Here is a 27,660-nt window from a genome sequence, read left to right as displayed (position 1 = left end):
GAAAGGGAGGCGATGGTGCAGGCTACCTACGGGCTTTGGCTGGCTCCAAATGAGGCAAGGGACGGCAAACAGATTGCCCCGCCACATGAAATAATGATCTGTGTAGCTACACACATGGAAGAATGGCGTGCGGTTCATGGGGGGTTGCCTTCGGAGCCGAGGCAAAGGGAGACACAACGCTGGAGTCCACGTGTGGAAGGATGGGTCAAGGTGAACTCGGATGGGCCGGTGTCCAAACAGGGGGCGGTGGAGGAGCTGTGCTCAGAGATCACACTGGGGCGTTCCTGGCAGCGGTTTGCCATCACTTGCCTAATATTGTTGACCCGGAAGCTATGAAAATCTTAGCATATCAGAGGGCATTGCAAGTGGCGGCTGAAATCAACGTTACAAGAGTGCATGTGGAGCTTGATTCGAGGGAAGTGGTGAACATGTTGAACCGGCCTGCAAGGAACCTCTCCGCTACTGGGCCATGGATACAGGAGATAAAAACTGCACTTGGGATGTTTGTCGAGTGTAAGATTTAATGGATTCGTCGTTCGGCGGATGTTGCTGCACATAAATTAGCTAAAGTTGGGATAGGGGATAAACTGAGTAAGGTGTGGTTGGGGTTCCTCAGACTTTGTTCTAGATGTGATATCGGATGAAATTCCGAGGATCGAGGATTAAATAAAGCGGTAATATTTAAATAAAAAAAAGCGCCAACTGTTGCCGGCGAGCGATTACGAAGAAACGAATCCGATTTCGGCTGGAAACGATAGTTTTTAATAAGGGGGGCGAGACACCAGCGGGTTCGCAAACCCTAGTCTTCGCTCGCGCATACTCCCGGCTTTCCCAGATCTCCAGTTTGCTCGGCGATCCGGCGAGCGCATGGCGAAGATGGCACCGATCATGGCGGCGCGCGGGCAGGGGCTGGGCCATCAGGTGCAGCAAGATTTCGACTTTTTCTTGGTGGTGGACTTCGAGGCGACTTGCGAGAAGGACGCTCGGATCTACCCGCAGGAGATCATTGAGTTTCCGGCCGTGCTCGTCGACGGCGCCACCGGCCTCATCGAATCCGCTTTCCGCAGGTACGTTCGCCCCAGACACCGGCCCGTGCTGACCCAGTTTTGCAGGGACCTCACCGGCATCCGGCAGGAGGACGTAGACGGCGGCGTGGATCTCGGCGAGGCGCTCTGGATGCACGACGCTTGGCTGAAGGCGGCAACGGCGAAGGCAGGGAACAGGAGATGCGTCCGCTTGGCCGTCGTGACCTGGGGGGACTGGGATTGTCGCACCATGCTGGAGTTCGAGTGTCGATTCAAGGGGATCGAGAAGCCCTCCTACTTTGATCGCTGGATCAACCTGAGGATCCCCTTCCAGGCGGCTTTCGGTGGCGGAGGGCGGGTCAACCTGCAGGAGGCGGTGCGGGCGGCGGGACTGGACTGGGAGGGCCGCCTGCACTGCGGACTCGACGACGCGCGCAACACGGCGCGGCTTCTTGTTGAGATCATGCGGCGCGGGGTCAAGATCGCCATCACCGGCTCGCTGGCGCCGATCCAGAAGCAGCCGCCTTCCACAAGCCAATGCGGTGGCTCATCGGCGCCACCGCTTCTGCTGCCGATCCAGCAGCAGCCGCCTCACACAAGGCCTTGCGGTGGCTCATCGGCGCCACCGCTTCTGCTGCCGATCCAACAGCAGCAGCTGCCGCAGCCTCACATAAGCCCCTGCGGTGGCTCCTCTGCGACGTGCTTGTGCTACTGCGGGGTGGTGACCAGAGGAGGCGGGGTGCCTGTGCTGGTGCCAGGGCCGATGCAGGTCAACAGCTTCTTTGGGTGCGGCGACTGGACGCCGGCCATGAGCTTCGTGTGGACCAATTGAGCGAACGAGCCACGGCATGAGACTGAGATTCAGAATCCAGTGCAGCTCAGCTGTTAGTGTTGATCGTGCCAGCCATCAGTATCAGAGTCTGAGCTGATTCTACTCTAGTCCTAGTCTAGTGGTCACTGAAATCAAACTTGACCTCAGAAATTAGTGTCTACTCTTGATGTAATTGGTCTCGATTGTTATCATTAATAGTAGATTTGTTTAGTTAATGTTCCTTCTCTGCTAAAAAATTCTGAATGGATTTGACTTCTAACTAAAATTGAGTCATTGATGACGAATAAAGAAAGATAAATGGATAGTGTTAGGCCACTGCAAAGAACTGAGATGGCAAGACTGGTTAGGATAAATAGAGCACAAACCCTGTGAAAGAAAAGGAGACCATCCTTATTAGTAGAAATACAAGCATTGAATGGTGATAAGTACTATGAGAGAAATACAAACATATGGCAAGACTATTTAAGATAAAACTAATTAGCATCAAATAATCTATCTTTCACAAAAATAAACAGTTACCCTCAGTACTGAATGGATTCAAATACAACCACCTCGATTCACTGTGCTTAACTTTACTTGCAATGATAGCTTGTTGATCTGTAACAAGATTGCCAAACTCTCATGGACTCAGCAAGACTTGTCATGTGTTCTTTGAACTCCCTTTCTTTATAAGTGGTTGGCGTGAATATTTTCTCCTTTTCTTGATGATATTATTGTTACATAATAAATGTTGATTTTGTCTCTCCACCTCCTTTAGAGAGTCTCTAGCATTTCTAAATCTGTCATGTAAGATATTGCTCCAGCCTGCTGAGAATCATACCAAACTCCTTGTTCTTTCCAGATATACACAAGTCTTGATTTTTCCACTTTATCTGTAAGTAAATCAAGTTGATGGAATAATAAACCCATATGATACATCAAAGCATCCCTATCTAAGTGCTGCCTTTCCCTTGATTCATCTCTTTATTAAAATGGGTTATCAAAGCATCCCTGTCTAAGTGCTTCAAATATGACGCATCAGCGAAAGCCGCATCATTCTATTTACTGGTAAAAGAGAATGTCCATTTTACATTTTCTGGAAGCACTAGTTATGATTCCCCAGCAGTAAAACTCTGTTAACCTATTGCAAAGGCCGTTTGTGCACTGCTATTGTCCGGTGGGAGTTTGGATGATTATGTTCAAGTGAAGCAAATCCTAGTTGAAATGGTTGTTGACTTCCAAATTCAGGTAATACCATTCAGGGTTTGTTTGGTTATAGCTGAAGAAATACCCTAGTGAAAAAAATCAACCAAGGGATTGCGTAGATCCACTTCTGTCACCAATCCTCACAGGGATCAATCCCTTCCGACCAATTCTCTTCTGCTTAATTAATAGATGAGACAATCTTTGCCTCCGTTTTGAAAAATCCCTTCCGACCACCTTAATCACTGCCATCGAAATTTTTCTGGGTTCGCCTGGAGTCGCATGTTATTGCGCCGCTGCCTTCGCCTCGTCTTGCGCCGCAGCATTCGCTTCGCCTCGCCCCTGGATTCATTCCACGAGTGGAGCACGATTATTTTAACCCCTGTGCAACCACCTGGTTTGGGCCGGTATTTTTTTTTCATCATGGGTCAAACCAAATAGTCAAAATACGATCCACGTGTATTAATTCCTCATTGGGACGGCCCACGTGGATCCCCACAAATCCATGTGGATTAGTCCCTAACCAAACAAGGCTTAATCGTACATTTCTCTTGTCACTTGAATACATATTTTCATCTCGGTATTTATGTTTTTAGAAGTGGTTTAAATAGCCAGATTTACCTTTCAGGATGATTATCTCGTCTGTTTTGGTTTTCCAGAAGTTATGGGCAAGGTAAGTTGATTCACTTCCTCTGTTACTGTAAAAAGGAAGTTACTAGTTGTGCTCTAGGCTGTTTGATTTCTGAAATCATCCTGTCCCATATTGGAACCAATATTGAGGACTTCAAGTGCTCTTGGCTATTTGTTCAAGCACTAGTGTGCGCCAACGAGAGCAAAAGGACATCCTATTTGTAAGGCACGTGAATTGGGTCATTCTATAATACTATGAAGCACACAATCTCAATATCTTTATTTTTTATTTTTGCCAGGAAACTATCTTGATGCCTTTGTGCCATGCACAGGAAAATTATGGGAAATCAGATCATGCTTGTGTTGCAAAAATGGAGGCTCTGTATAAAGAACTCAACCTGGAGGTTTCCTTCTTTGCTCAACATGAGTGTGACATGCATTTTTTTTCCGTTGCGTCCAGACGGTGTTCTCTGAGTATGAAAGGGAGATTTACGAAAATCTGATCTCAAACATCGAAGGGCAACGGAATGAATAACAACGAAGCATTTCCATGTAAAAGAAAAAAGTATAAGAAATAAACTTCCTTTCTGTTTTGTTCTTATAGATCATTTACACAAAGTTATTATTGCACCTTTCCTACTCTCATAGTATACCATTGCGACAGATTTTCCTTTCTATTTTTATATGCTTCATTGTTTGTCATGGACGGAGCCGTTGACGCTGCATCCCAGCCTCAGTCTGTCAGTCGGAGATCGCACCCTGATGCTATTACCGTACTTCAACAATGATGCTCTGTACAATAGCCTACTCTGCTCCGATGATCTATACACAATCTAAATCATAGCAGTAAACTATGATACTCCATCGCTGAGTAGCTTCAGCTGCAAATGCTACTGCAACCAACGAAGCTGGACCTGGCTATGAACTGATCCACCCACACGAAAAATGATAGCTCGTACATATACAAAAGAATTTGTTAAAAGTTAACCAGCAGTTGAGCAGATTTTAGCAGACCAAAAGCACCATCCTCCAACAGATGCATCGCGGCGCCGTATGAGAACTTTCTGGCAAATAAGAAACATGGGACCGATGTGCCGTTGGATTGGCACCACTCGGTCCTGTGTTCCACCTCATAATTCACATGATCGATACTCTGTAAAATTAATAGGAACAAACTTAGTGTTATGATATTAACTGAATGATAAACCGCTTATAATGGAGGTATATTCATATAATTGATACTCTATTATATATCAGAATGCATACATCCAAAAGAAAAAGCTAAGCCATCTTGCAAGATATACTCCCTCCGTTCCTAAATATAAGTCTTTTAAGCGATTTCACTAAGGGACTACATACAAAGCAAAATGAATGAATCTACATTCTAAAGTATGTATATATACATCCGTATGTAGTTCTCTAGTGAAATCTCTAAAAAGACTTATATTATGGAACGGAGGGAGTATATTATACACAAAGGGAACATGTTCCTCCATGTACATAATGGTCAACAAGATATACCGTAAATCAATTTGATTTTGTTATGCCATTAAGGAAACACTATTTGGGATACAATACCCATTTTAGAACCGTTCACTACTAACAAATACTCCCTCCGTTCCAAAATATAAGACCTTTTAGGAATTACACTAGGAGACTACATACGAAGCAAAATGAATGAATCTATACTCTAAAATATGTCTATGTACATCCGTATGTAGTTTATAGTGCAATCTCTAAAAGATCTTATATTTAGGAACGGAGGGAGTAGAAAATAACAAAATAATAAATAATATAGTTAATGGTTCCAATTTTTCCTAAATTTGGCAGTCTGTGACTGGAAATCCTTTCTCTTTTCAATAGAAAGAGAAGGTATTTAAGCAATGTGTGTTTTGAGATACAATCAATCGAAGAGAATAAAACTGGGTCCAATAAAAAACAGGAATGAATTTTTTAAAAGGGATTGGAAAGGGATAAGTACAAAGGGATTCAACGATCTAAAAAAAATCAAAAAGGGTTTAATAATCCCCTCCTACGAATACTAATTAGTACAATAATGTGGATGAATAAGATTTTGCTCGATTTTGGATCGGATTTGGCGCATGCAGATTCATGCCTAGCATTATTTGGCCAGCCATCTGCAGAGACGAATACTGAGCAGATTGTTTCTTTGTTTCTAAAGAAATGGAGAAGGAGGATTGTTCCTTTGTTCTGAAGAAATGGAAATAGATTGTTGTTCTGCAGATTCCAGTATCTCGTTTGATGACCAGGATATCTAAGGATATAACTGGAGCTTGCTACTGGCCAGACAAATTTGGAGGCAAAAGGGCAAAAGATCACTACAACACTTTCAGGTCTCTTGATGTTCAGTGTTCACAGAGATTGTTGTTCTGCAGATTCCAGTATCTCGTTTGATGACCAGGATATCTAAGGATATAACTGGAACTTGCTACTGGCAAGACAAATTTGGAGGCAAAAGGGCAAAAGATCACTACAACACTTCCAGGTCTCTTGATGTTCAGTGTTCACAGTTTCACACTCTGGTGACAAAAGATGAAATATGCAAACCAAAAATAAGAAGATGGTACCTTTATAGCATTGATCTGCTCAGGACTTGCTGCATCATATTCAAATGTTGTTGGATGCCAAGTCATTTTATCTTTAGGATCTAAAGATGACTGGTTCCATGATGTATAGGTCAAAGTTCTTCTTTCAAGTTCATCTTCCAGCCCTTTGATCTAGAATTTGAAAGAGTGCGCCCTCATTATGACTTGATACATCAGTTCAAAATCCAAATATTTGTCAACAATAGCAAGTCTTACAGAAAATAATGTCTGCACATAGTGTTCATCCGGAATACAATCGTGCTCCTCCTGGGCAGCTCCTTTCTGCAAGGTTCAATACGAAGATCATTTATCAAAAAGAAGAGAAGATAGGTATTTATGCTTGTAAGCAAGAATTAGAAAGAACCATTTTTCAGAAATCATATGCACAAGTCTGACAATCTATATAAACTTCCATGTGAGCATGAAGGGAATGTGGAGAACTGAACCTTACCAATATCTGCTTTTGCCGAAATACAAATCCTAGTCGTCTCTGAAAGAGAGAAAAATTGATGCCATAAGAAAGGCAGCCAGATATAAAGGTAAAGAACATTAAATTTCAGGGATCAGTTGTTATGACCAGCGTGACTTATAGCCGGAGGAGGTCCAATGGCCCCGTTTAGTTAAGGGCTTAGCCCAAGTTATCTTAGTTAAGTTAGGGGCTTAGCCCAAGTTTCCTTATTTCTATTACCTTAGAGCTTATATAATCAGTTGTAAGACACCTTTTGGAATTAAGCAATAAGACAATTCTATTGCCCGGCTCCCAGAGGAGCCGGAACCCTAACCCTAGCCACCGCCTCCACTACTCGCCGACGCCTCCTCCCTGCGTCGAGACGGCGCCGTCGCGCCGGCCGCGGCGCCCTCGTCTCCTCCAACCTCCCTCCTACCCTTATAACCTAAGGCAGAGGGCCGGTAGAACCCTAGTTTCTACCAGTTTGGTATCACGAGACTCTGGTTCGATCATGTCATCACCGCCGCCCGCCTCCACCATTGCGCCGTCGTCCCCCACCACCACCCCGATGATCACCACGGCCGGCAGGCCGCACCTGCCCGCGCCGGCCTCTTCTGTTGCGCCGCCTCCTGACGTCCTCACCCCGGAAGAGCTGACCGGCGCGATTCGCGACCTAGCTACCGTCGTCCAGGGCATCCGGCTATACCTAGCCGCGCCCTACGGGCCGCAGCCGGCCGCGTTACCACCAGCCAGTGCCGGCCTGTCCTGGCTTCCCTGGACGCAGCAACCGCCGCGCTCGCCTGGCCGTTGCAGCCACCACTGCAGCTGCCTCCGCCACCCTCGGTGGGGCCACGACAGCCGATCCTACAGCTGTCGTCGCCGACTCCCACCACCTCAGGGCCGGGCCCGACCGCCGCGCCTGGGGTGCCGCTCAACCAGCTTCGGTTCCCCCCCTCCCCGTCGTCGCTACCGGCCTGGGTGACCGAGTCGTCACAGCCGGTCTACATGACGGCTTCGGCGCCGCCGCACACCCAGTACGGCGGGCCCAGCTTCGCCGTCCCCGACGGGTACCCGGCGCAGACCCCTCCATTGCTCCGCGCCGACGAGCCATACCACCAGGGCGGCCCTACCCACACGCCGCCGCGCTTCGCCAAACTGGACTTCGCCACCTACGACGGCACGGAGGATCCCCTGAATTGGCTCAACCAATGTGACCAGTTTTTCCGGGGCCAACGGACACTGGCGTCGGAATGCACCTGGCTCGCTTCGTATCACCTCCGAGGCGCCGCAAAGACGTGGTATTACGCTCTGGAACAGGACGAGGGCGGCATGCCCCCTTGGGAGCGTTTCCGCGAGCTCTGCCTCCTGCGCTTTGGGCCCCCGATCCAAGGGAGCCGGCTGCCGGAGCTCGGCCGCCTTCCCTTCACCTCCACGGTGCAGGACTTCGCTGACCGCTTCCAGGCCCTGGCGTGCCGGCTCGTCAGCGGGCCGAGCTCTTTGTGGGCGAACTGTCGGATCACATCCGCATGGACGTCGAGCTCCTGGACCGCAGGACCTCCAGACGGCCATGTATTACGCCCGCGCCTTCGAGTGTCGCACGCAGGCCCTTCAGCAGGCGGCTCCGGCTCGCGGCGCCCGGCAGCCAGGCTGGCCAGCCCAGACAGCACCATCACCAGGGCGGCCGCCCCCGGGCCCAATGACGGCCCCCGCTCCGGCCGCGCCACGAGCCTTCCGCCGACTCACCCCGGCCGAGCAGCTCGAGCGCCGTCGCCACGGGCTTCGCTATAACTGCGACGAGCGATACGTACCAGGCCATGTATGCCCGCGCCTCTTCTACTTAGAGGCGGCCGACTACGTCGAGGAGGACACCGCCACCGACGGGCCCGGCTACTTGCCCGGCGCCCGTTGCGGCGACGGCTCTCGTGGTATCCCTCCACGCGCTCGCGGGCATCCGAGACAAGCGAACTATGCTCGTGCCGGTGATGATCAACGGGGAGCGCCTGGTGGCCCTCCTAGATACGGGCTCCACACATAACTTCCTGCCCGAGTCGACGATGCGCCGCTTAGCGCTCCAGCCGACGGGCGGGGAGCAACTCCGGGTCACCGTGGCTAACGACGACCACCTACGGTGCCATGGGATCGCCTGGGACGTGCATGTCACCATCGGCGACGAGCACTTCACCATCACGTGCGCCGGCATTGATCTGGGATGCTTCGACTTCATCCTCGACGTCGACTTCTTGCGGACCCTCGGCCCCATTCTCTGGGACTTCGACGCCATGACGATGACTTTCTGGCGCCTGGGTCGCCGCATCCAGTGGCCGGGCGTGGGTGGCGCCTCCCCAGCGACGCCGCAGCTTCAGCTGGCAGCGACTGACACAGGGCCTGAGCACCCCCTGTTGGATCATCTCTTGCAGCAGCACCCTGACCTCTTCGACGAGCCTCAGGCCTTCCGCCAGCCCGGGCGTATGACCACCGCATTCATCTCCTGCCGGGCACAACGCCGGTTGCGGTGCGCCCCTACCGCTACCCCCAGTTGCAGAAGGACGAGATGGAGCGGCTGTGCGCACTCATGCTCGCTTTGGGCATTATCCGGATCTCCACATCACCGCTTTCGGCGTCGGTCCTCCTCGTCCGCAAGTCGGACGGCACGTGGCGCTTCTGCTTCGACTACCGTGCCCGGAACGCCCTGACGCTCAAGGACAAATTTCCTATCCCAGTCGTGCTTTTGGACGAGCTACATGGGGCGCGCTTCTTCACCAAGCTCGACCTCCATTCGGGCTACCACCAGGTGCGGATGCATCCGGACGATATCGCGAAGACGTCGTTTCAGACTCATCACACCCACTTTGAGTTCTTGGTGATGCCTTTTGGCCTCTCCAACGCTCCGGCAACCTTTCAGGCCTTGATGAACGACGTCCTCCGCCCCTACTTGCGTCGGTTTGTGCTCGTCTTCTTTGATGACATTCTTATCTACAACGCTTCTTGGGCAGAGCACCTTCAACACGTCGCCATCGTCTTCAACGAGCTTCGAGCGCATCATCTTCATCTTAAGCGCTCGAAATGCTCGTTCGGCACGCCTTCAGTCACCTACCTCGGCCATGTCATCTCGGCCGAGGGAGTGGCTATGGACGCCGACAAGGTGGCGGCGGTCGCGGCCTGGCCGACACCGCACTCGCCACGGGCTCTCCGCGGCTTCCTGGGCCTCGCGGGGTACTACCAGAAATTTATCCGGGAGTTCGGCCTCATCGCGTCCCCGCTCACGCGCGTGTTGTGACGCGACGCCTTCGCCTGGGATGCGGAGGCCTCGGAAGCGTTCGAGGCCCTCAAGCAGGCCCTCACGACGGGTCCCGTCCTTCAGATGCCCGATTTCGACCAGCCATTCATGGTGGACTGCGACGCCTCCGGTGTGGGGTTCGACGTCGTCCTTCATCAGGGCGACGGACCGCTTGCGTTCTTCATCAGGCCTTTTGCCGCGCGCCATCATAAGCCGCGGCCTATGAGAGGGAGCTCATTGGCTTGGTGCAGGCCATACGCCACTGGCGACCGTATCTTTGGGGGAGGTCGTTTCGGATTCGCACGGATCACTGCAGCCTCAAATTCTTATTGGACCAAAGGATGTCTACCATTCCCCAGCACCAGTGGATCAGCAAGCTTTTTGGCTTCGACTTCACCGTGGAGTATCGTCCGGGTCACCTTAACACCGTGGCCGACGCCCTGTCCCGCCGCGACGCCGACCACGACTCTGACACCAGCGACTCCGACGGGCGGCTCTCTCCATCCGCTCGGGGCCCTCCTTCGCCCTCCTTGACGACATCCGTCGGGCCACCTCCGACTCACCGGACGCTCAACTTCTTCGGCAGCGCCTCACAGCCGGCGACCTGGCCGAGCCGTGGCGCTTGGGAGATGGGTTGCTCCTACATGGGCGTCGCCTCTTTGTGCCGAATCACGGCGATCTCCATCACCAGGTCCTGCTGCTGGCCCCCTCGATCGGCCACAAGGCTGTGCAGAAGACCCTCCACCGTCTCCGCGCTGATTTCTACATCCCCGATGATCGGGCCTTGGTCCGGGACTGGGTGCGGTCTTGTGTTACGTACCAACGTAACAAGACGAAGACACTGCGCCCGGCTGGGCTGCTGCAGCCCTTGGAGGTGCCCTCTCAAGTCTGGGCCGATATCTCCATGGACTTCATCGAGGGCCTCCCAAAGGTGGGCGGCAAGTCCGTTATCCTCACGGTGGTCGACCGCTTCTCCAAGTACGCCCACTTCATCGCGCTCGGCCATCCCTACACGGCCGCCTCCGTGGCTCGTGCCTTCTTCCACGGAATTGTCCGTCTCCACGGGTTTCCGGTTTCGATCGTCAGCGACCGGGACCCGGTGTTCACGGGGCATGTCTGGCGTGATCTCTTCCGCCTGGCGGGCGTGAAGCTCCGCCTGAGTACAGCCTTCCACCCTCAGACGGACGGCCAGTCCGAGGTGGTGAACAAGGTGATCGCCATGTATTTGCGTTGTGTTACAGGTGACTGTCCCCGTGCATGGGTGGATTGGCTGGCATGGGCGGAGTACTGCTACAACACCTCTTATCACTCCGCCCTGCGCGCCACGCCGTTCGAGGTGGTCTATGGCCGACCACCCCCGCCTATCCTGCCGCTTGACCCTGAGACGGCTCGGACGGAGGCGGCGGGCGGCCTGCTTCGCAGCCGGGACAAGATGCTTGCAGAGGTGCGCCAACGCCTTCTCCAGGCTCAACAGTTGTCCAGGCACTACTACGACGATCATCACCGCGACGCAGAGTTCGCGATGGGCGACTGGGCGTGGCTACGCCTCCTTCACCGCTCCACGCAGTCCCTGAACCCGCGCGCTAAGCGCAAGCTATGCCCTCGCTACCCAGGGCCATTTTCTGTGGTGGAGCGCATCGGCAAGGTGGCCTGCCACCTGCAGCTTCCGGCCGAGGCTCGCATCCATGACGTGTTCCATGTGGGGTTGCTGAAGCCCTTCCATGGAGAACCGCCGGCAGCAACACCGGTGCTACCTCCTACCTCCGACGAAGACCGGCGAAGGTGTTGCAGGTCCAGCTACGTCGCGGAGTGTGGCGCTTGTTGATCCAGTGGCAAGGTCTTCCGGAGGAGGATGCCACTTGGGAGCAGCTTGACGAGTTCCGTCAACATTTTCCAGACTTCCAGCTCGAGGACGAGTTGTTTGCGCAGGCGGGGAGAGATGTTATGACCGGCATGACTTATAGCCGGAGGAGGTCCAATGAACCCGTTTAGTTAAGGGCTTAGCCCAAGTTATCTTAGTTAAGTTAGGGGCTTAGCCCAAATTTCCTTATTTCTATTACCTTAGAGCTTATATAAACAGTTGTAAGACACCTTTTGGAATTAAGCAATAAGACAATTCTATTGCCCGGCTCCCAGAGGAGCCGGAACCCTAACCCTAGCCACCGCCTCCACTACTCGCCGCCGCCTCCTCCCTGCGCCGAGACGGCGCCGTCACGCCGGCCGCGGCGCCCTCGTCTCCTCCAACCTCCCTCCTACCCTTATAACCTAAGGCAGAGGGCCGGTAGAACCCTAGTTTCTACCATCAGTATTATTGTTGGGTGAATGACTAATCACTGTTGAGCAGGGGATGCAAATTGAAATGCATGTTTGATTTGATGATCCAAGGGAACAAGCATTCACCACATTTAAAGCTTAGACAATGCCAGATTATACTCAGAACGGGTATTTACATCACTAACATTGTAGAAGAACTTTGGAAGTAGTACAGAAGCGAAGTACTAGTTATTTATTTTTGCCTACCATGCAAAATGGGTGCAACTTTATCTAGGAAAGGCAATGACAATTATCCTCTCCCTTCATTTACAACTTCAATAGAAGTCGCATTGAAGAAAATTGAAGCAATACATGCATAACTGGGAACCATCAATATATTTAAGTTGTTACAATGTCACTTTTGAAACAATAATTTCCTAGGTAGAGCAAAACAACAGCTACTAAATGCAACATTTTGGCCTATAGCTTCATATGGAGCTTGTCTGAGTAAACTGCATAGCAACCTGACCTAAAATAAGTACTTACAGCATTCACCAGCTTTTGTCCAAGCAAAGCATTGGTCACAACCATCTGCAATTATTAGGTAAAACCAAACACAATCATTACTGTGATGTGCACAAAAGCATGACGGATCAGTAGGATGTATTAAAACAAGATATCTCTTATTGTAAATAACTGGCATAATTCAGTATAAGCTAGTTTAAGCACATTTCTATAGTGTTTTCACAACATCAATGGATGGAGTCAAATAATAATTTAAAAGATTCAGAATCAATTTGCATCGGTCATGCATATAAGCTAAAGATAAACATTGCTGCTGATCAAATGTAAATGTGTGGACAAGACCTTTAGTTCGGATAGACATGATATAGCATGTATCTGATTCAGCACAGTAGTTACAGCTGAAAAGCATGCTACATCTTGCCTCACACTTATCCAAGGGTGTATAAAGGATAAATTCTTATTGTTTATCACAGTCATAATGACATAATCACTGCAGCACACATAATCATATCTCCAACTAGGGAATGTAAAGGCCAGGCTTTCATATACATGTACTTAACGAAAGGACACAACACATTTTCTATTGCTAGCATTATTTGTTAAACGAATTGTAAGTTTAAGATTCAAGGCCGTAGCACATGAAGAGGAACTCAAACAAACACATCCAAAAACAATGTAACATTTACTTCACGTCAAGGATTAGAAAGGGCGAAAATAAGGTAAGCGGAAATTCCAGCATCCACATCACCAGAACAACAACTACCTTACAATGCTTTCTGAATACTTGAAAGACATGCTTGTCACCAACAACAACCTCTGCGTGCTTTCTGATTAACATTACCCACTGAAATGAGATGGCAGATGGATTCAGAGTTAAGCTCTTAAACAAGTATGAAAAATCTACAGCAAAAAAGAAAGCCATGAAATCACAAGAACCTGTGATCCTTTCCTCCATTTATCCTTTCGAATGACGGGAGACATGTTTGGATTATAGCGCTTCTCTGCCTTGTCAGTGAAACTGAAGACAAAAAAACTCATTTTAGAAACTTCAGGCTTAAACATTGCATCTTCTATGGAAATTTGGGAAGTTGCAAAGTAGCATATCGTATCTTTCCATTACCTATCCACAATACTTTTAGGTGAACCCATCAAGTAAGTATATGTGTAGCTGAAGTTGTACAAAGGAACACAACTGAAACAGAAATCGATGAAATGTTAAAATTTAAACTAGGAACTGCAGACCTTCAAAATAATCAATTGATGCTTGTACTGACAAAGGGAAGCAAACCCAAACTACAATGCGGAGGCATGCATACTAAGGAATGAAAAATAAAATCTCTGAAAAAGCTCTCTCTCAGTTTGGACATGTATGAATGCTTCATACTTAATACAGTAAGTCAAGCAACGATTAGTCCCTTGTGGAAGCACACAAGCGAACCAAGCAACAAGGAATCAAAATCACAGAATGGGTCCATTACTCCAACAATAATTTTCCCACCATCATCTAGCAATTTCCGAGTAAAAAGGATGTTACCCCCACGGTGGTCCTCTGAATAAGCACCACAGCTGGAAACCAGAATACCAATGCATCACTTAGAAGACTACCCACTTCAATTCTACAAAATGGAATCGGATGTACCAATCTAAATGAGTCCGTGATAAATAGATAACCTACTCGAGTTCACATGTAAATTACCGTTATTAAATATCCAGTTATTTAATTGATCACTAGTGGCAACTACAGTTTAAGCCCCTGTTACATTTATACTAGTATGCTAAATAAGGTAACGAGATCACTGCCTCCGAAGAAAAATCAGTACATACACTATGGGAAAAGTAACTTACCTATCCGAGAGCAAAACAAACCGCTGGTTGGCGGGATCCTCAAGCGCAGCGGCGAACAACATCTTCTCCGCCTGGACCATGGTTGGTTCGCCCCACGCTACCTGCAGGACGCAACCATATTTCCCCAACTCAAAATCGAACCCCGATCACAGCAACCAGATATGAAAAAAGTCGGTAAGAGGGTCAACCTTGACGGCCCTCGCGAGTTGACGCCCGTAGAAGTACGGCGATCCGGTGGTGGTGCGGTCGAGGACGAACCCCGGCGCCGAGTGCACGTACACCGAGAACCTCCCCTCCTCCCCATTCTGCCGAAACACGCGACGATCAGAACCAGACGTAAGGAACGAGTCACGGGAGAGGCCGCTGGGTGCTTACGCGGAAGAAGGCGTCCCAGAGGAAGTCGAGCGGCAGGCCGGCGCGGGCGAGGAAGAGGAAGGCCACCTTCCCGGGCCCCGCGGAGGGCGGCAGCGCGGCGAGCGGCGCGGCGGGGGGCTGGGTGCGGAGGAACGCCGCGAGGAGGAGCAGGAAGGAGAGCGGCGCGGCGAGGCGGAGGCAGAGGCGGGCGCGCGCGCGGCGGCCGGCCGGGAGGGCCAGCGCCCACGGGGCGGCCGGCCTCTTGGCCCCCGGCATCAGCGGGCGCGGCAGCAGCTGACCCGGCGCCGGCGTGGGCCTCGGCGGCATTCAAACCCGGAACGGGGGGTTAGAAGGCAGAGCGTGGCGTTTCGGGCACGCGGGGCGCCGCGGGGGGTCGGTGGGGAGCTGGAGACGGGCGGTGTGGTGTGCGGTGGTGTGGCGCCGTGTTACTTTTCGCCTTGCTTTTGCTGAGCTTCTGGTGCGATTTTTCAGTTCTCGTGACGCGCGCGGGTTCGGTGACTCTGTGGGGGCGGGGCGGTGTTGGCGATCCGCGGCGTGGCGGACCTCGCGGTGGGCCAGCTGGCGAGGGCGTTGGGATCTGTGACCCGGCTGCTGAGGTGCTGAGATAACATTTTGTTTCGAATGAGCTCTTGGATTTGGAGATCCGACGATGACGGGTGGGTCTTGGGTCTTGCCGAACCCTCGGGAATTTCGTGTCAAATTAACAATATCATTTACCGAAATACTTTTTTTTTATATATATACTTTTTACTTCCTCCGTTCCTAAATATAAGTCCTTTTAAAGATTTTATTAATAGACTACATATGTATATGTATATAGACATACTTTAGAATATAGATTCATTCATTTTGTTTCGTATGTAGACCACTAGTAAAATCTCTTAAAAGACTTATATTTAGGAACGGAGGGAGTATATTAGAATTAACTGAAATCAAATTTTAATAAATTTAATTAAGTTTATAATAAACAATATAAATATTTGTGTAACAAATCTATATGATGTAAAAGTACATTCAATAATGAATCTAATGATATTGGCTTGTTGTTGTATATGCTAATGTTTTTTCTGTAAACTTTAGTAAAGTTTAACTTTGACCAAACATAATACAAGGAGTAAATAAAAACGGAGGAAGTACTAAAAAAATTAACGTGAGATTTTAAGCATAACAAAACAAACATTTTTCATGGCAAATTTATTGTCGTATAATGGATGACATGCAAATATCCCCAAGGATCCTCCTCCCCCATGGCAGCGCCGCCCCACGTCTGATGAATACAACCATGAAGATGAGTCGGTCCGCATCACGAACACAGTTGAGTGAAGATGAGTCGGCCCGCATCACCAACACAGTTGAGTGAGACGCAACAGGTGTTAAGGCAAAATCTACGCCCGCGGGTGGCCTAAAAAGGGCAGTACACAACTTCCAAGATCACCCTGCTTGCCAAAGTTGCTCTTGTTTCTTATGTCGGCGTTGTCGCGCGCTCCGTTGTGGCATCTGATCCGGGCAAAACAAGACTATCAAGGATTGACATCCCGCGGATGCAGTGGAAGGAGCACGTGTTGCTGGAACTGCCCAAAACCAATACTTATCAAATTTCAACATGGGGAATGGCTTTAAGGTGGTGGTGGCGGCTGTAACACCCATGGAGGAAGAGGGGTAGGTGAATACCAGGGTGCATGTGAACCAGCCCCCTAAAGCGAGGGAACCAAGTCTCACGGAGGTCGCGTAAAATGGAGGGGGGGGAAACAGGTGGATCTGTAGTGAAAACTCACTCTCCCTTCTCGGTGCCAAGCGTGTCGTCGTCCCAAACATTGACAACACCGGAGTCCACGACCCGTCACCCCTAGCATCTACGGGTCTGTCCAAGGCCATGGGAGGGCAGGTGGTGCTCAATGTTATGTCTCCAGCGTATCTACTTTTTGAAACACTTTTGCTCTTGTTTTGGACTCTAATTTGCATGATTTGAATGAAACTTCTCCGGGGTGATGTTGTTTTCAGCAGACCTTCCATGGTATTGTTTTTGTGCAGAAATAAAAGTTCTCGAAATTGGATGAAAATTTCTGGAGTTTTTATGGAATATAAAAAAAATACTGGAGCGAAGATCCACCGGAGGGGCCCGCGAGTTGCTCACAAGGCAACAAGGCACGCCCATCCCCTAGGGCGCGCCCTGTTACCTTGTGGGTCCCGTGAGGCTTCGCTGACCCTAATTTCAAGCTTATATATATTCCTATTTGTTGAGAAAAAGAAGAGGGAAGTTTTATCGCCTTTCACGAGATGGAGCCGCCGCCACCTCCTGTTCTTCCTCGAGAGGGCTGATCTGGAGTCTGTTTGAGGCTCCGGAGAGGGGGGTTCGTCTCCGTTGTCATCATCAACCCTTCTCCATCAACAACTCCATGATGCTCACCATCGGGAGTGAGTAATTCCTTTGTAGGCTTGTTGAACGGTGATGAGATTGGATCATATTTATCATGTAATTGAGTTATTTTGATAGGGCTTGATCCCTAGTATCCACTATGTTGTGAGAATTATGTTGCTATGACTTTTGCTATGCTTAATGATTGTTACCAGGGCCTGAGTGCCATGATTTCAGATCTGAACCTATTATGTTACCATGAATATGAGAGTGTTTTGGATCAATCTTGGAAGTTATATGCACCTATTACGTGTCATAATCAACGTACCCCAAGGTGACAATAATTGGGATTGTTTCCGGTGATTACCGTAGTTTGAGGAATTAATGTATCCAATATGTGTTAATGCTTTGTTTGGTTCTCTATTAAAAGGAGGCCTTAATATCCCTTAGTTTACTTAGGGACCCCGCTGCCACGGTAGGGTAGGACAAACGATGACATGCAAGTTCTTACTATAAGCATGTATGACTATATACGAAATACATGCCTACATTACATTAATGAATTGGAGCGACTTATGTGTCACTCTAGTGTGTAGCTATTACATGATGAATGTTATCCAATATACTTATACATCATTGATCCAATGCCTCCGCTTTTCATATATTGATCCTTGCTAAGCTACTTGTCGGGGGGATAACCCCGGGGTAGGCTCATTAAGCGTGTTCCTTCATTTCCAGCTCAAAGGACATGAACAAATACACTTTCCTAAGGCCCAAGTCTTCTGGCCGGCTAGGTTGCGCCTACCGGCTGGAAGACGAGGCGGCCATCTCTCTGGCCGGTCAGGCAACCCCTACCGGCTAGATTCGAGGCGGTTACCTCTTTCGGGCCAGCCTGGTCCAGCCAGCCGGCAAGGAAAGAGGCGGCCGTGCCCAAGCCGGCTGGCCAAGCAGGCCAGCCGACCGAGGATCACAAGTCACATCAGATCGTAGGACGGGATGAGACCTTACGTTTAAAGGTGGCTACGCGTCAGCAAAGGTACAGGATCGGAGCGCCCGGCAGGTATGAGCGTCGGCGGCCATGCCGCTGACCTACCCCGGCTCTGATCCATCACCTAGCATAGTGTCGGAACGTCACACTCCCACTCCATTACTGCACTCGGCGTGGGGAACAGTGGAGGCGGTCGTACTACTTGCCCATGACGAATCTCGCTGGACGATGCTCTACGTACAACGCGTGCTCGGCGTCAACCTTACGCGAGAGATCCATTGGCCAGCCGGCGGGTCCCACGGCCAATCGAGACCATGTAGCCGGCGGACCCCTCAAGCGACAAGGCAAGACTCTCGTGGGCCCGTGGTCAGCCAGCAAGGCTGCCAGCCGGGCCCCACTATTGTACCCTTTATCCATATTGTAGGCCGATGGGTTCGCCTATAAAACCCCCCGGTCGCCCTCCATGCAGAGGGGCCGATCATTCCACGGACGAACAACACTACACACTCACCAACCACATAGAGAGAGGCAGAGACAAGCCGGCTGCTCCCCTCTTCCTCCTCTCAACACAGCTCCAGGAGCAACCGTGTAATCTGTTCATACACATCAAACACTCCCGCAGGACTAGGGGTCTTATCTCTACGGAGAGCCCTGAACCTGGGTACATCGTGCGTTCCATGCTTGTACCAACCTCGTTCCCATCGCCCTCCTTTGTCCCTTCGGTTCTCACCGACTTTAGCCTACTGATACGTCTCCATCGTATCTACTTTTCCAAACTCTTTTGCCCTTGTTTTGGACTATAATTTGCATGATTTGAATGGAACTAACCTGGACTAACGCTGTTTTCAGCAGAATTGCCTTGGTGTTATTTTTGTGCAGAAATCAAAGTTCTCCAAACGTCCTGAAAATTTACGGGGAGCATTTTTGGAAAATATCAAAAATATCTGCGCCAAGTTCCACCTCAGGGGGTGGGCCAGTGGGCCACAAGCCCCTGCTCCGCCACCACCTCCCTAGTGGCGGTGGGCAGGCTTGTGGGGGCCACACGCACCTGCCGCCCCCAATTCCAGCTCTATAAGTTGCCTTTCGTCCCAGAAAAAATAAAAAGAGAAGTTTTCGTCGCGTTTTCGATACAGAGGCGTCGCCACCACCTGTTCTTCATCTGGAGGGCACATCTAGAGTCCGTCTTGGGCTCCGGAGAGGGGAAATCGTCGCCATCGTCATCATCAACCTTCTTCCCTCTCCAATTCCATGAAGCTATTCGTCGTTCGTGAGTAATCTATTCGTAGGATCGTTGGGCGGTGATGAGTAGGATGAGATCTATCATGTAATCGAGTTAGTTTTAATGGGGATTGATCCCTAGTATCCACTATGTTCTAAGATTTGATGTTCTACTACTTTGCCATGCTTAATGCTTGTCACTAGGGCCCGAGTGCCATGATTTCAGATCTGAAATTATTATGTTGTCACCAATATATGTGTGTTTTAGATCCGATCTTGCAAGTTGTAGTTACCTACTATGTGTTATGATCCGGCAACCCTGGAGTGACAATAACCGGAACCACTTCCGGTGATGACCATAGTTTGAGGACTTCATGTGTTCACCAAGTGCTAATGCGTTGGTCCGGTTCTTTATTAAAAGGAGAACCTTAATATCCCGTACTTTCCTTTTGGACCCCGCTGCCACGGGAGGGATGGACAATAGTGTTGGAATTATGCCCTAGAGGCAATAATAAATATAGTTATTATTATAATTCCTGTATCAAGATAATCGTTTATTATCCATGCTATAATTGTATTGAATGAAGACTCATTTACATGTGTGGATACATAGACAAAACACCGTCCCTAGCAAGCCTCTAGTTGGCTAGCCAGTTGATCAAAGATAGTCAGTGTCTTCTGATTATGAACAAAGTGTTGTTGCTTGATAACTGGATCACGTCATTAGGAGAATCACGTGATGGACTAGACCCAAACTAATAGACGTAGCATGTTGATCGTGTCATTTTGTTGCTACTGTTTTCTGCGTGTCAAGTATTTATTCCTATGACCATGAGATCATATAACTCACTGACACCGGAGGAATGCTTTGTGTGTATCAAACGTCGCAACGTAACTGGGTGACTATAAAGATGCTCTACAGGTATCTCTGAAGGTGTTATTTGAGTTAGTATGGATCAAGACTGGGATTTGTCACTCCGTGTGACGGAGAGGTATCTCGGGATCCACTCGGTAATACAACATCACACACAAGCCTTGCAAGCAATGTAACTTAGTGTAAGTTGCGGGATCTTGTATTACGGAACGAGTAAAGAGACTTGTCGGTAAACGAGATTGAAATAGGTATACGGATACTGACGATCGAATCTCGGGCAAGTAACATACCGAAGGACAAAGGGAATGACATACGGGATTATATGAATCCTTGGCACTGAGGTTCAAACGATAAGATCTTCGTAGAATATGTAGGATCCAATATGGGCATCCAGGTCCCGCTATTGGATATTGACCGAGGAGTCTCTCGGGTCATGTCTACATAGTTCTCGAACCCGCAGGGTCTGCACACTTAAGGTTCGACGTTGTTTTATGCGTATTTGAGTTATATGGTTGGTTACCGAATGTTGTTCGGAGTCCCGGATGAGATCACGGACGTCACGAGGGTTTCCGGAATGGTCCGGAAACGAAGATTGATATATAGGATGACCTCATTTGATTACCGGAAGGTTTTCGGAGTTACCGGGAATGTACCGGGAATGACGAATGGGTTCCGGGAGTTCACCGGGGGGGGGGGGCAACCCACCCCGGGGAAGCCCATAGGCCATGAGGGTGGCGCACCAGCCCTTAGTGGGCTGGTGGGACAGCCCAAAAGGGCCCTATGCGCCATACAAAGGAAAATCAAAGAGAAAGAAAAAAAAGGGAGGTGGGAAGGAAGGGAAGGACTCCCACCCACCAAACCAAGTCCAACTCGGTTTGGGGGGGGGAGCCTTCCCCCCTTGGACTCGGCCGACCCCCTTGGGGCTCCTTGAGACCCAAGGCAAGGTCCCCTCCCTCCCACCTATATATATATGGAGGTTTTAGGGCTGATTTGAGACGACTTTTCCATGGCAGCCCGACCACATACCTCCACGGTTTTTCCTCTAGATCGCGTTTCTGCGGAGCTCGGGCGGAGCCCTGCTGAGACAAGGTCATCACCAACCTTCGGAGAGCCATCACGCTGCCGGAGAACTCTTCTACCTCTCCGTCTCTCTTGCTGGATCAAGAAAGCCGAGATCATCGTCGAGCTGTACGTGTGCTGAACGCGGAGGTGCCGTCCGTTCGGTACTAGATCGTGGGACTGATCGCGGGATTGTTCGCGGGGCGGATCGAGGGATGTGAGGATGTTCCACTACATCAACCGCATTCACTAACGCTTCTGCTGTACGATCTACAAGGGTACGTAGATCACTCATCCCCTCTCGTAGATGGACATCACCATGATAGGTCTTCGTGCGCGTAGGAAATTTTTTGTTTCCCATGCGACGTTCCCCAACAGTGGCATCATGAGCTAGGTTCATGCGTAGATGTCTTCTCGAGTGGAACACAAAAGTTTTTGTGGGTGGTGATGTGCGTTTTTGTGCCCTCCTTAGTCTTTTCTTGATTCCGCGGTATTGTTGGATTGAAGCGGCTTGGACCGACATTACTCGTACGCTTACGAGAGACTGGTTTCATCGTTACGAGTAACTCCGTTGCTCAAAGATGACTGGCAAGTGTCGGTTTCTCCAACTTTAGTTGAATCGGATTTGACCGAGGAGGTCCTTGGATGAGGTTAAATAGCAACTCATATATCTCCGTTGTGGTGTTTGCGTAAGTAAGATGCGATCCTACTAGATACCCATGGTCACCACGTAAAACATGCAACAACAAAATTAGAGGACGTCTAACTTGTTTTTGCAGGGTATGCTTGTGATGTGATATGGCCAACGATGTGATGTGATATATTGGATGTATGAGATGATCATGTTGTAATAGAAAATATCGACTTGCACGTCGATGGTACGGCAACCGGCAGGAGCCATAGGGTTGTCTTTATACTAACGTTTGTGATTGCAGATGCGTTTACTATTTTGCTAGGATGTAGCTTTAGTAGTAATAGCATGAGTAGCACGACAACCCCGATGGCAACACGTTGATGGAGATCATGGTGTGGCGCCGGTGACAAGAAGATCGTGCCGGTGCTTTGGTGATGGAGATCAGGAAGCATGTGATGATGGCCATATCATGTCACTTATGAATTGCATGTGATGTTAATCCTTTTATGCACCTTATTTTGCTTAGAACGACGGTAGAATTATGAGGTGATCTCTCACTAAAATTTCAAGACGAAATTGTGTTCTCCCCGACTATGCACCGTTGCTACAGTTCGTCGTTTCGAGACACCACGTGATGATCGGGTGTGATAGACTCAACGTTCACATACAACGGGTGCAAAACAGTTGCGCACGCGGAACACTCGGGTTAAGCTTGACGAGCCTAGCATGTGCAGACATGGCCTCGGAACACATGAGACCGAAAGGTCGATCATGAATCATATAGATGATATGATTAGCATAGGGATGCTTACCACTGAAACTATACTCAACTCACGTGATGATCGGACTTGAGCTAGTGTAAGTGGATCATGAACCACTCAAATGACTAGAGAGATGTACTTTTTAAGTGGGAGTTTAGCAAATAATTTGATTAAGTTAAACTCTAATTATCTTGAACATAGTCTAAGTCCACTTTGAATATATTTGTGTTGTAGATCATGGCTCACGCGACAGTCACCCTGAATTTTAATACGTTCCTAGAGAAAGCTAAGTTGAAAGATGATGGAAGCAACTTTGTAGACTGGGCTCGTAATCTTAAGCTAATCTTACAAACTGGGAAGAAGGATTATGTCCTTAATGCTGCGCTAGGAGATGAACCACCCGCTACGGCTGATCAGGATGTTAAGAACGCTTGGTTAGCACGTAAGGAGGACTACTCAATAGTTCAATGTGCAGTCTTGTATGGCTTAGAACCGGGACTTCAACGTCGCTTTGAGCGCCATGGAGCATTTGAGATGTTCCAGGAGTTGAAGTTTATCTTTCAGAAGAATGCCCGGATCGAGAGGTATGAGACCTCCGATAAATTCTATGCTTGCAAGATGGAGGAAAACTCGTCTGTCAGTGAACATGTGCTCAAAATGTCTGGGTACTCAAACCGTCTAGCTGAGCTGGGGATTGAACTCCCGCAAGAGGCTATCACTGACAGAATCCTTCAATCACTGCCGCCAAGCTATAAAGGCTTTGTGTTGAACTACAACATGCAAGGGATGAACAAGTCTCCCAGCGAGTTGTTTGCGATGCTGAAAGTCGCAGAGTCTGAACTCCGTAAAGAGCATCAAGTGTTGATGGTGAATAAGACCACTAGTTTCAAGAGAAACGGCAAAGGCAAGAAGGCTAATTCGAAGAAGAGCGGCAAGCCTATTGCCAATCCGACGAAGAAACCCAAAGCTGGACCTAAGCCTGAAACGGAGTGTTACTATTGCAAGGGTATGGGTCACTGGAAGCGCAATTGCCCCAAGTATCTGGCAGATAAGAAGGCGGCCAAAGAAAAATCAGGTATATTTGATATACATGTTATTGATGTGTACTTAACCGGCTCTCGTAGTAGTGCCTGGGTATTCGATACCGGTTCTGTTGCTCATATTTGCAACTCGAAACAGGAACTGCGGAATAGACGAAGGCTGGCGAAAGATGAAGTGACGATGCGCGTAGGAAATGGCTCCAAGGTTGATGCAATCGCCGTCGGCACAGTTTCACTTCAGTTACCATCAGGATTAGTGATGAACTTAAATCATTGTTATTTAGTGCCTGCGTTGAGCATGAGCATTATATCTGGATCTTGTTTATTGTGAGACGGTTACTCTTTTAAGTCAGAGAATAATGGTTGTTCTATTTCTATGAGTAACATCTTTTATGGTCATGCACCTAATGTGAGAGGATTGTTCATATTGAATCTTGATAGCGATACGCATATACATAACATTGAGACCAAAAGAGTTAGAGTTAACAATGATAGCGCCATATTTTTGTGGCACTGCCGTTTAGGTCATATTGGCGTAAAGCGCATGAAGAAACTCCATGCTGATGGACTTTTGGAGTCACTTGACTTTGATCCACTTGACACGTGCGAACCATGCCTCATGGGCAAGATGACTAAGACTCCGTTCTCCGGAACAATGGAGCGTGCAAGTGACTTGTTGGAAATCATACATACCGATGTGTGTGGTCCGATGAGCGTGGAGGCACGCGGCGGATATCGTTATTTTCTCACCTTCACTGACGATTTGAGTAGATATGGTTATGTCTACTTGATGAAGCACAAGTCTGAAACATTTGAAAAGTTCAAGCAATTTCAGAGTGAAGTGGAAAATCATCGTAACAAGAAGATCAAGTTCCTACGGTCTGATCGTGGGGGTGAATATCTGAGTTTCGAGTTTGGTACTCACTTAAGACAATGTGGAATTGTTTCACAGTTAACACCGCCTGGAACACCACAGCGTAATGGTGTTTCAGAACGTCGTAATCGTACTCTATGAGAGATGGTGCGATCTATGATGTCTCTTACTGATTTGCCGTTATCGTTTTGGGGTTATGCATTAGAAACAGCTGCATTCACTTTAAATAGGGCACCATCAAAATCCGTTGAGACGACACCATACGAACTGTGGTATGACAAAAGGCCAAAGTTGTCGTTTCTTAAAGTTTGGGGATGTGATGCTTATGTCAAAAAGCTTCAGCCTGAAAAACTGGAACCCAAAGCGGAAAAGTGCGTCTTCATAGGTTACCCAAAGGAGACTGTTGGGTACACCTTCTATCTCAAATCCGAGGGCAAAGTGTTTGTTGCTAAAAACAGAGCTTTTCTCGAGAAGGAGTTTCTCTCAAGAGAATTGAGTGGGAGGAAGATAGAACTTGACGAGGTTGTCGAACCTCTCATCCCTCTGGATGGTGGCGCAGGGCAAGGGGAAACCTCTGTCGTTGCGACGCCGGTTGAGGAGGAAGTTAATGATGATGATCATGAAACTCCAGTTCAAGTTTCTGTCGAACCACGCAGGTCGACGAGACCACGTGCTGCTCCAGAGTGGTACGGTAATCCCGTCTTATCAATCATGTTGTTAGACAATAATGAACCTGCAAATTATGAAGTAGCAATGGTGGGCCCAGATTCCAACAAATGGCTAGAAGCCATGAAGTCCGAGATAGGATCCATGTATGAGAACAAAGTGTGGACTTTGGAGGTACTACCTGAGGGCCGCAAGGCTATTCAGAACAAATGGATCTTTAAGAGGAAGATGGACGCTGACGACAATGTGACCGTTTATAAAGCTCGACTTGTGGCAAAGGGTTTTTCACAAGTTCAAGGAGTTGACTACGATGAGACATTCTCACCCGTAGCGATGCTTAAGTCCGTCAGAATCATGTTAGCAATAGCTGCATTTTTCGATTATGAAATCTGGCAGATGATGTCAAAACGGCGTTCCTTAATGGTTTCCTTAAGGAAGAGTTGTATATGATACAACCCGAAGGTTTTGTCGATCCTAAGAATGCTAACAAGGTGTGCAAGCTCCAGCGATCCATTTATGGACTGGTGCAAGCATCTCGGAGTTGGAACAAACGTTTTGATGAGGTGATCAAAGCATTTGGGTTTATACAAGTGGTTGGAGAATCTTGTATTTACAAGAAAGTGTGTGGGAGCTCTGTGGCGTTTATAATATTATATGTGGATGACATATTGCTGATTGGAAACAACGTGGAGTTTTTGGAGAGCATAAAGGATTACTTGAATAAAAGTTTCTCTATGAAGGACCTAGGAGAAGCTGCTTACATTCGAGGCATTAAAGATCTATAGGGATATATCAAAACGCCTGATAGGACTTTCACAAAGCACATACCTTGATAAAGTTTTGAAGAGGTTCAAAATGGAACAGTCCAAGAAAGGGTTCTTGCCAGTTTTACAAGGTACAAAATTAAGTAAGACTCAGTGCCCAGCAACTGATGAAGATAGAGAGCATATGCGCCCCGTCCCCTATGCTTCAGCCATAGGTTCTATCATGTATGCAATGCTGTGCACTAGACCGGATGTTAGCCTGGCCATAAGTATGGCAGGTAGGTTCCAGAGTAATCCAGGAGTGGATCACTGGACAACGGTCAAGAATATCCTAAAGTACCTGAAAAGGACTAAGGAGATGTTTCACGTGTATGGAGGTGACGAAGAGCTCGCCATAAAAGGTTACGTCGATGCAAGCTTTGACACAGATCCGGACGACTCTAAGTCGCAAACCGGATACGTATTTATTCTTAATGGGGGTGCGGTAAGCTGGTGCAGTTCCAAGCAAAGCGTCGTAGCAGATTCTACATGTGAAGCGGAGTACATGGCTGCCTTGGAGGCGGCTAAGGAGGGTGTCTGGATGAAGAAGTTCATGACGGATCTTGGAGTGGTGCCAAGCGCACTGAATCCAATAACCTTGTTCTGTGACAACACGGGTGCCATTGCCTTAGCAAAGGAACCACGGTTTCACAAGAAGACCAGACACATCAAACAACGCTTCAACATCATCCGCGACTACGTCGAGGGAGAGGACGTAAATATATGCAAGGTGCACATGGATCTGAATGTAGCAGACCCGCTGACTAAACCTCTTCCACGACCAAAGCATGATCAACACGAGAACTGTATGGGTGTTAGATTTATTACAATGTAATTCGCATGATGATGTGAGGGCTAGATTATTGACTCTAGTGCAAGTGGGAGACTGTTGGAATTATGCCCTAGAGGCAATAATAAATATAGTTATTATTATAATTCCTGTATCAAGATAATCGTTTATTATCCATGCTATAATTGTATTGAATGAAGACTCATTTACATGTGTGGATACATAGACAAAACACCGTCCCTAGGAAGCCTCTAGTTGGCTAGCCAGTTGATCAAAGATAGTCAGTGTCTTCTGATTATGAACAAAGTGTTGTTTCTTGATAACTGGATCACGTCATTAGGAGAATCACGTGATGGACTAGACCCAAACTAATAGACGTAGCATGTTGATCGTGTCATTTTGTTGCTACTGTTTTCTGCGTGTCAAGTATTTATTCCTATGACCATGAGATCATATAACTCACTGACACCGGAGGAATGCTTTGTGTGTATCAAACGTCGCAACGTAACTGGGTGACTATAAAGATGCTCTACAGGTATCTCTGAAGGTGTTATTTGAGTTAGTATGGATCAAGACTGGGATTTGTCACTCCGTGTGAC

At 48.5% G+C, this 27,660-nt stretch overlaps 2 protein-coding genes across 2 annotated transcripts; one reads left to right on the top strand and one right to left on the bottom strand.

Annotated features, from left to right (window-relative positions):
- Positions 1 to 732: 732 nt before the first annotated feature.
- On the top strand, positions 733 to 2,072 carry LOC123444187 (ERI1 exoribonuclease 2-like). The gene has a single exon (XM_045120824.1). It carries the CDS (start codon positions 868 to 870, stop codon positions 1,855 to 1,857), a length of 990 nt encoding a protein of 329 aa, XP_044976759.1. The 5' UTR covers positions 733 to 867; the 3' UTR covers positions 1,858 to 2,072.
- Positions 2,073 to 4,237: 2,165 nt separating this feature from the next.
- On the bottom strand, positions 4,238 to 15,448 carry LOC123444186 (glycosyltransferase BC10-like). Its single transcript, XM_045120823.1, has 11 exons — positions 14,999 to 15,448; positions 14,812 to 14,928; positions 14,624 to 14,724; positions 13,899 to 13,970; positions 13,715 to 13,796; positions 13,542 to 13,622; positions 12,800 to 12,844; positions 6,727 to 6,765; positions 6,492 to 6,557; positions 6,258 to 6,407; positions 4,238 to 4,822 (listed from the first exon to the last, which is right to left on the bottom strand). The coding sequence occupies exons 1-11, from the start codon at positions 15,302 to 15,304 to the stop codon at positions 4,646 to 4,648; spliced, it is 1,236 nt and encodes a 411-aa protein (XP_044976758.1). The 5' UTR covers positions 15,305 to 15,448; the 3' UTR covers positions 4,238 to 4,645.
- Between the last annotated feature and the right edge of the window lie 12,212 nt (positions 15,449 to 27,660).

This window comes from Hordeum vulgare, chromosome 3H, assembly GCF_904849725.1.
Source record: "Hordeum vulgare subsp. vulgare chromosome 3H, MorexV3_pseudomolecules_assembly, whole genome shotgun sequence".
Classification (NCBI taxonomy): Eukaryota; Viridiplantae; Streptophyta; class Magnoliopsida; order Poales; family Poaceae; genus Hordeum; species Hordeum vulgare.
The sequence above is the reverse complement of the archived record's forward strand: the minus strand, read 5'-3'. Positions and strand labels throughout refer to the sequence as shown.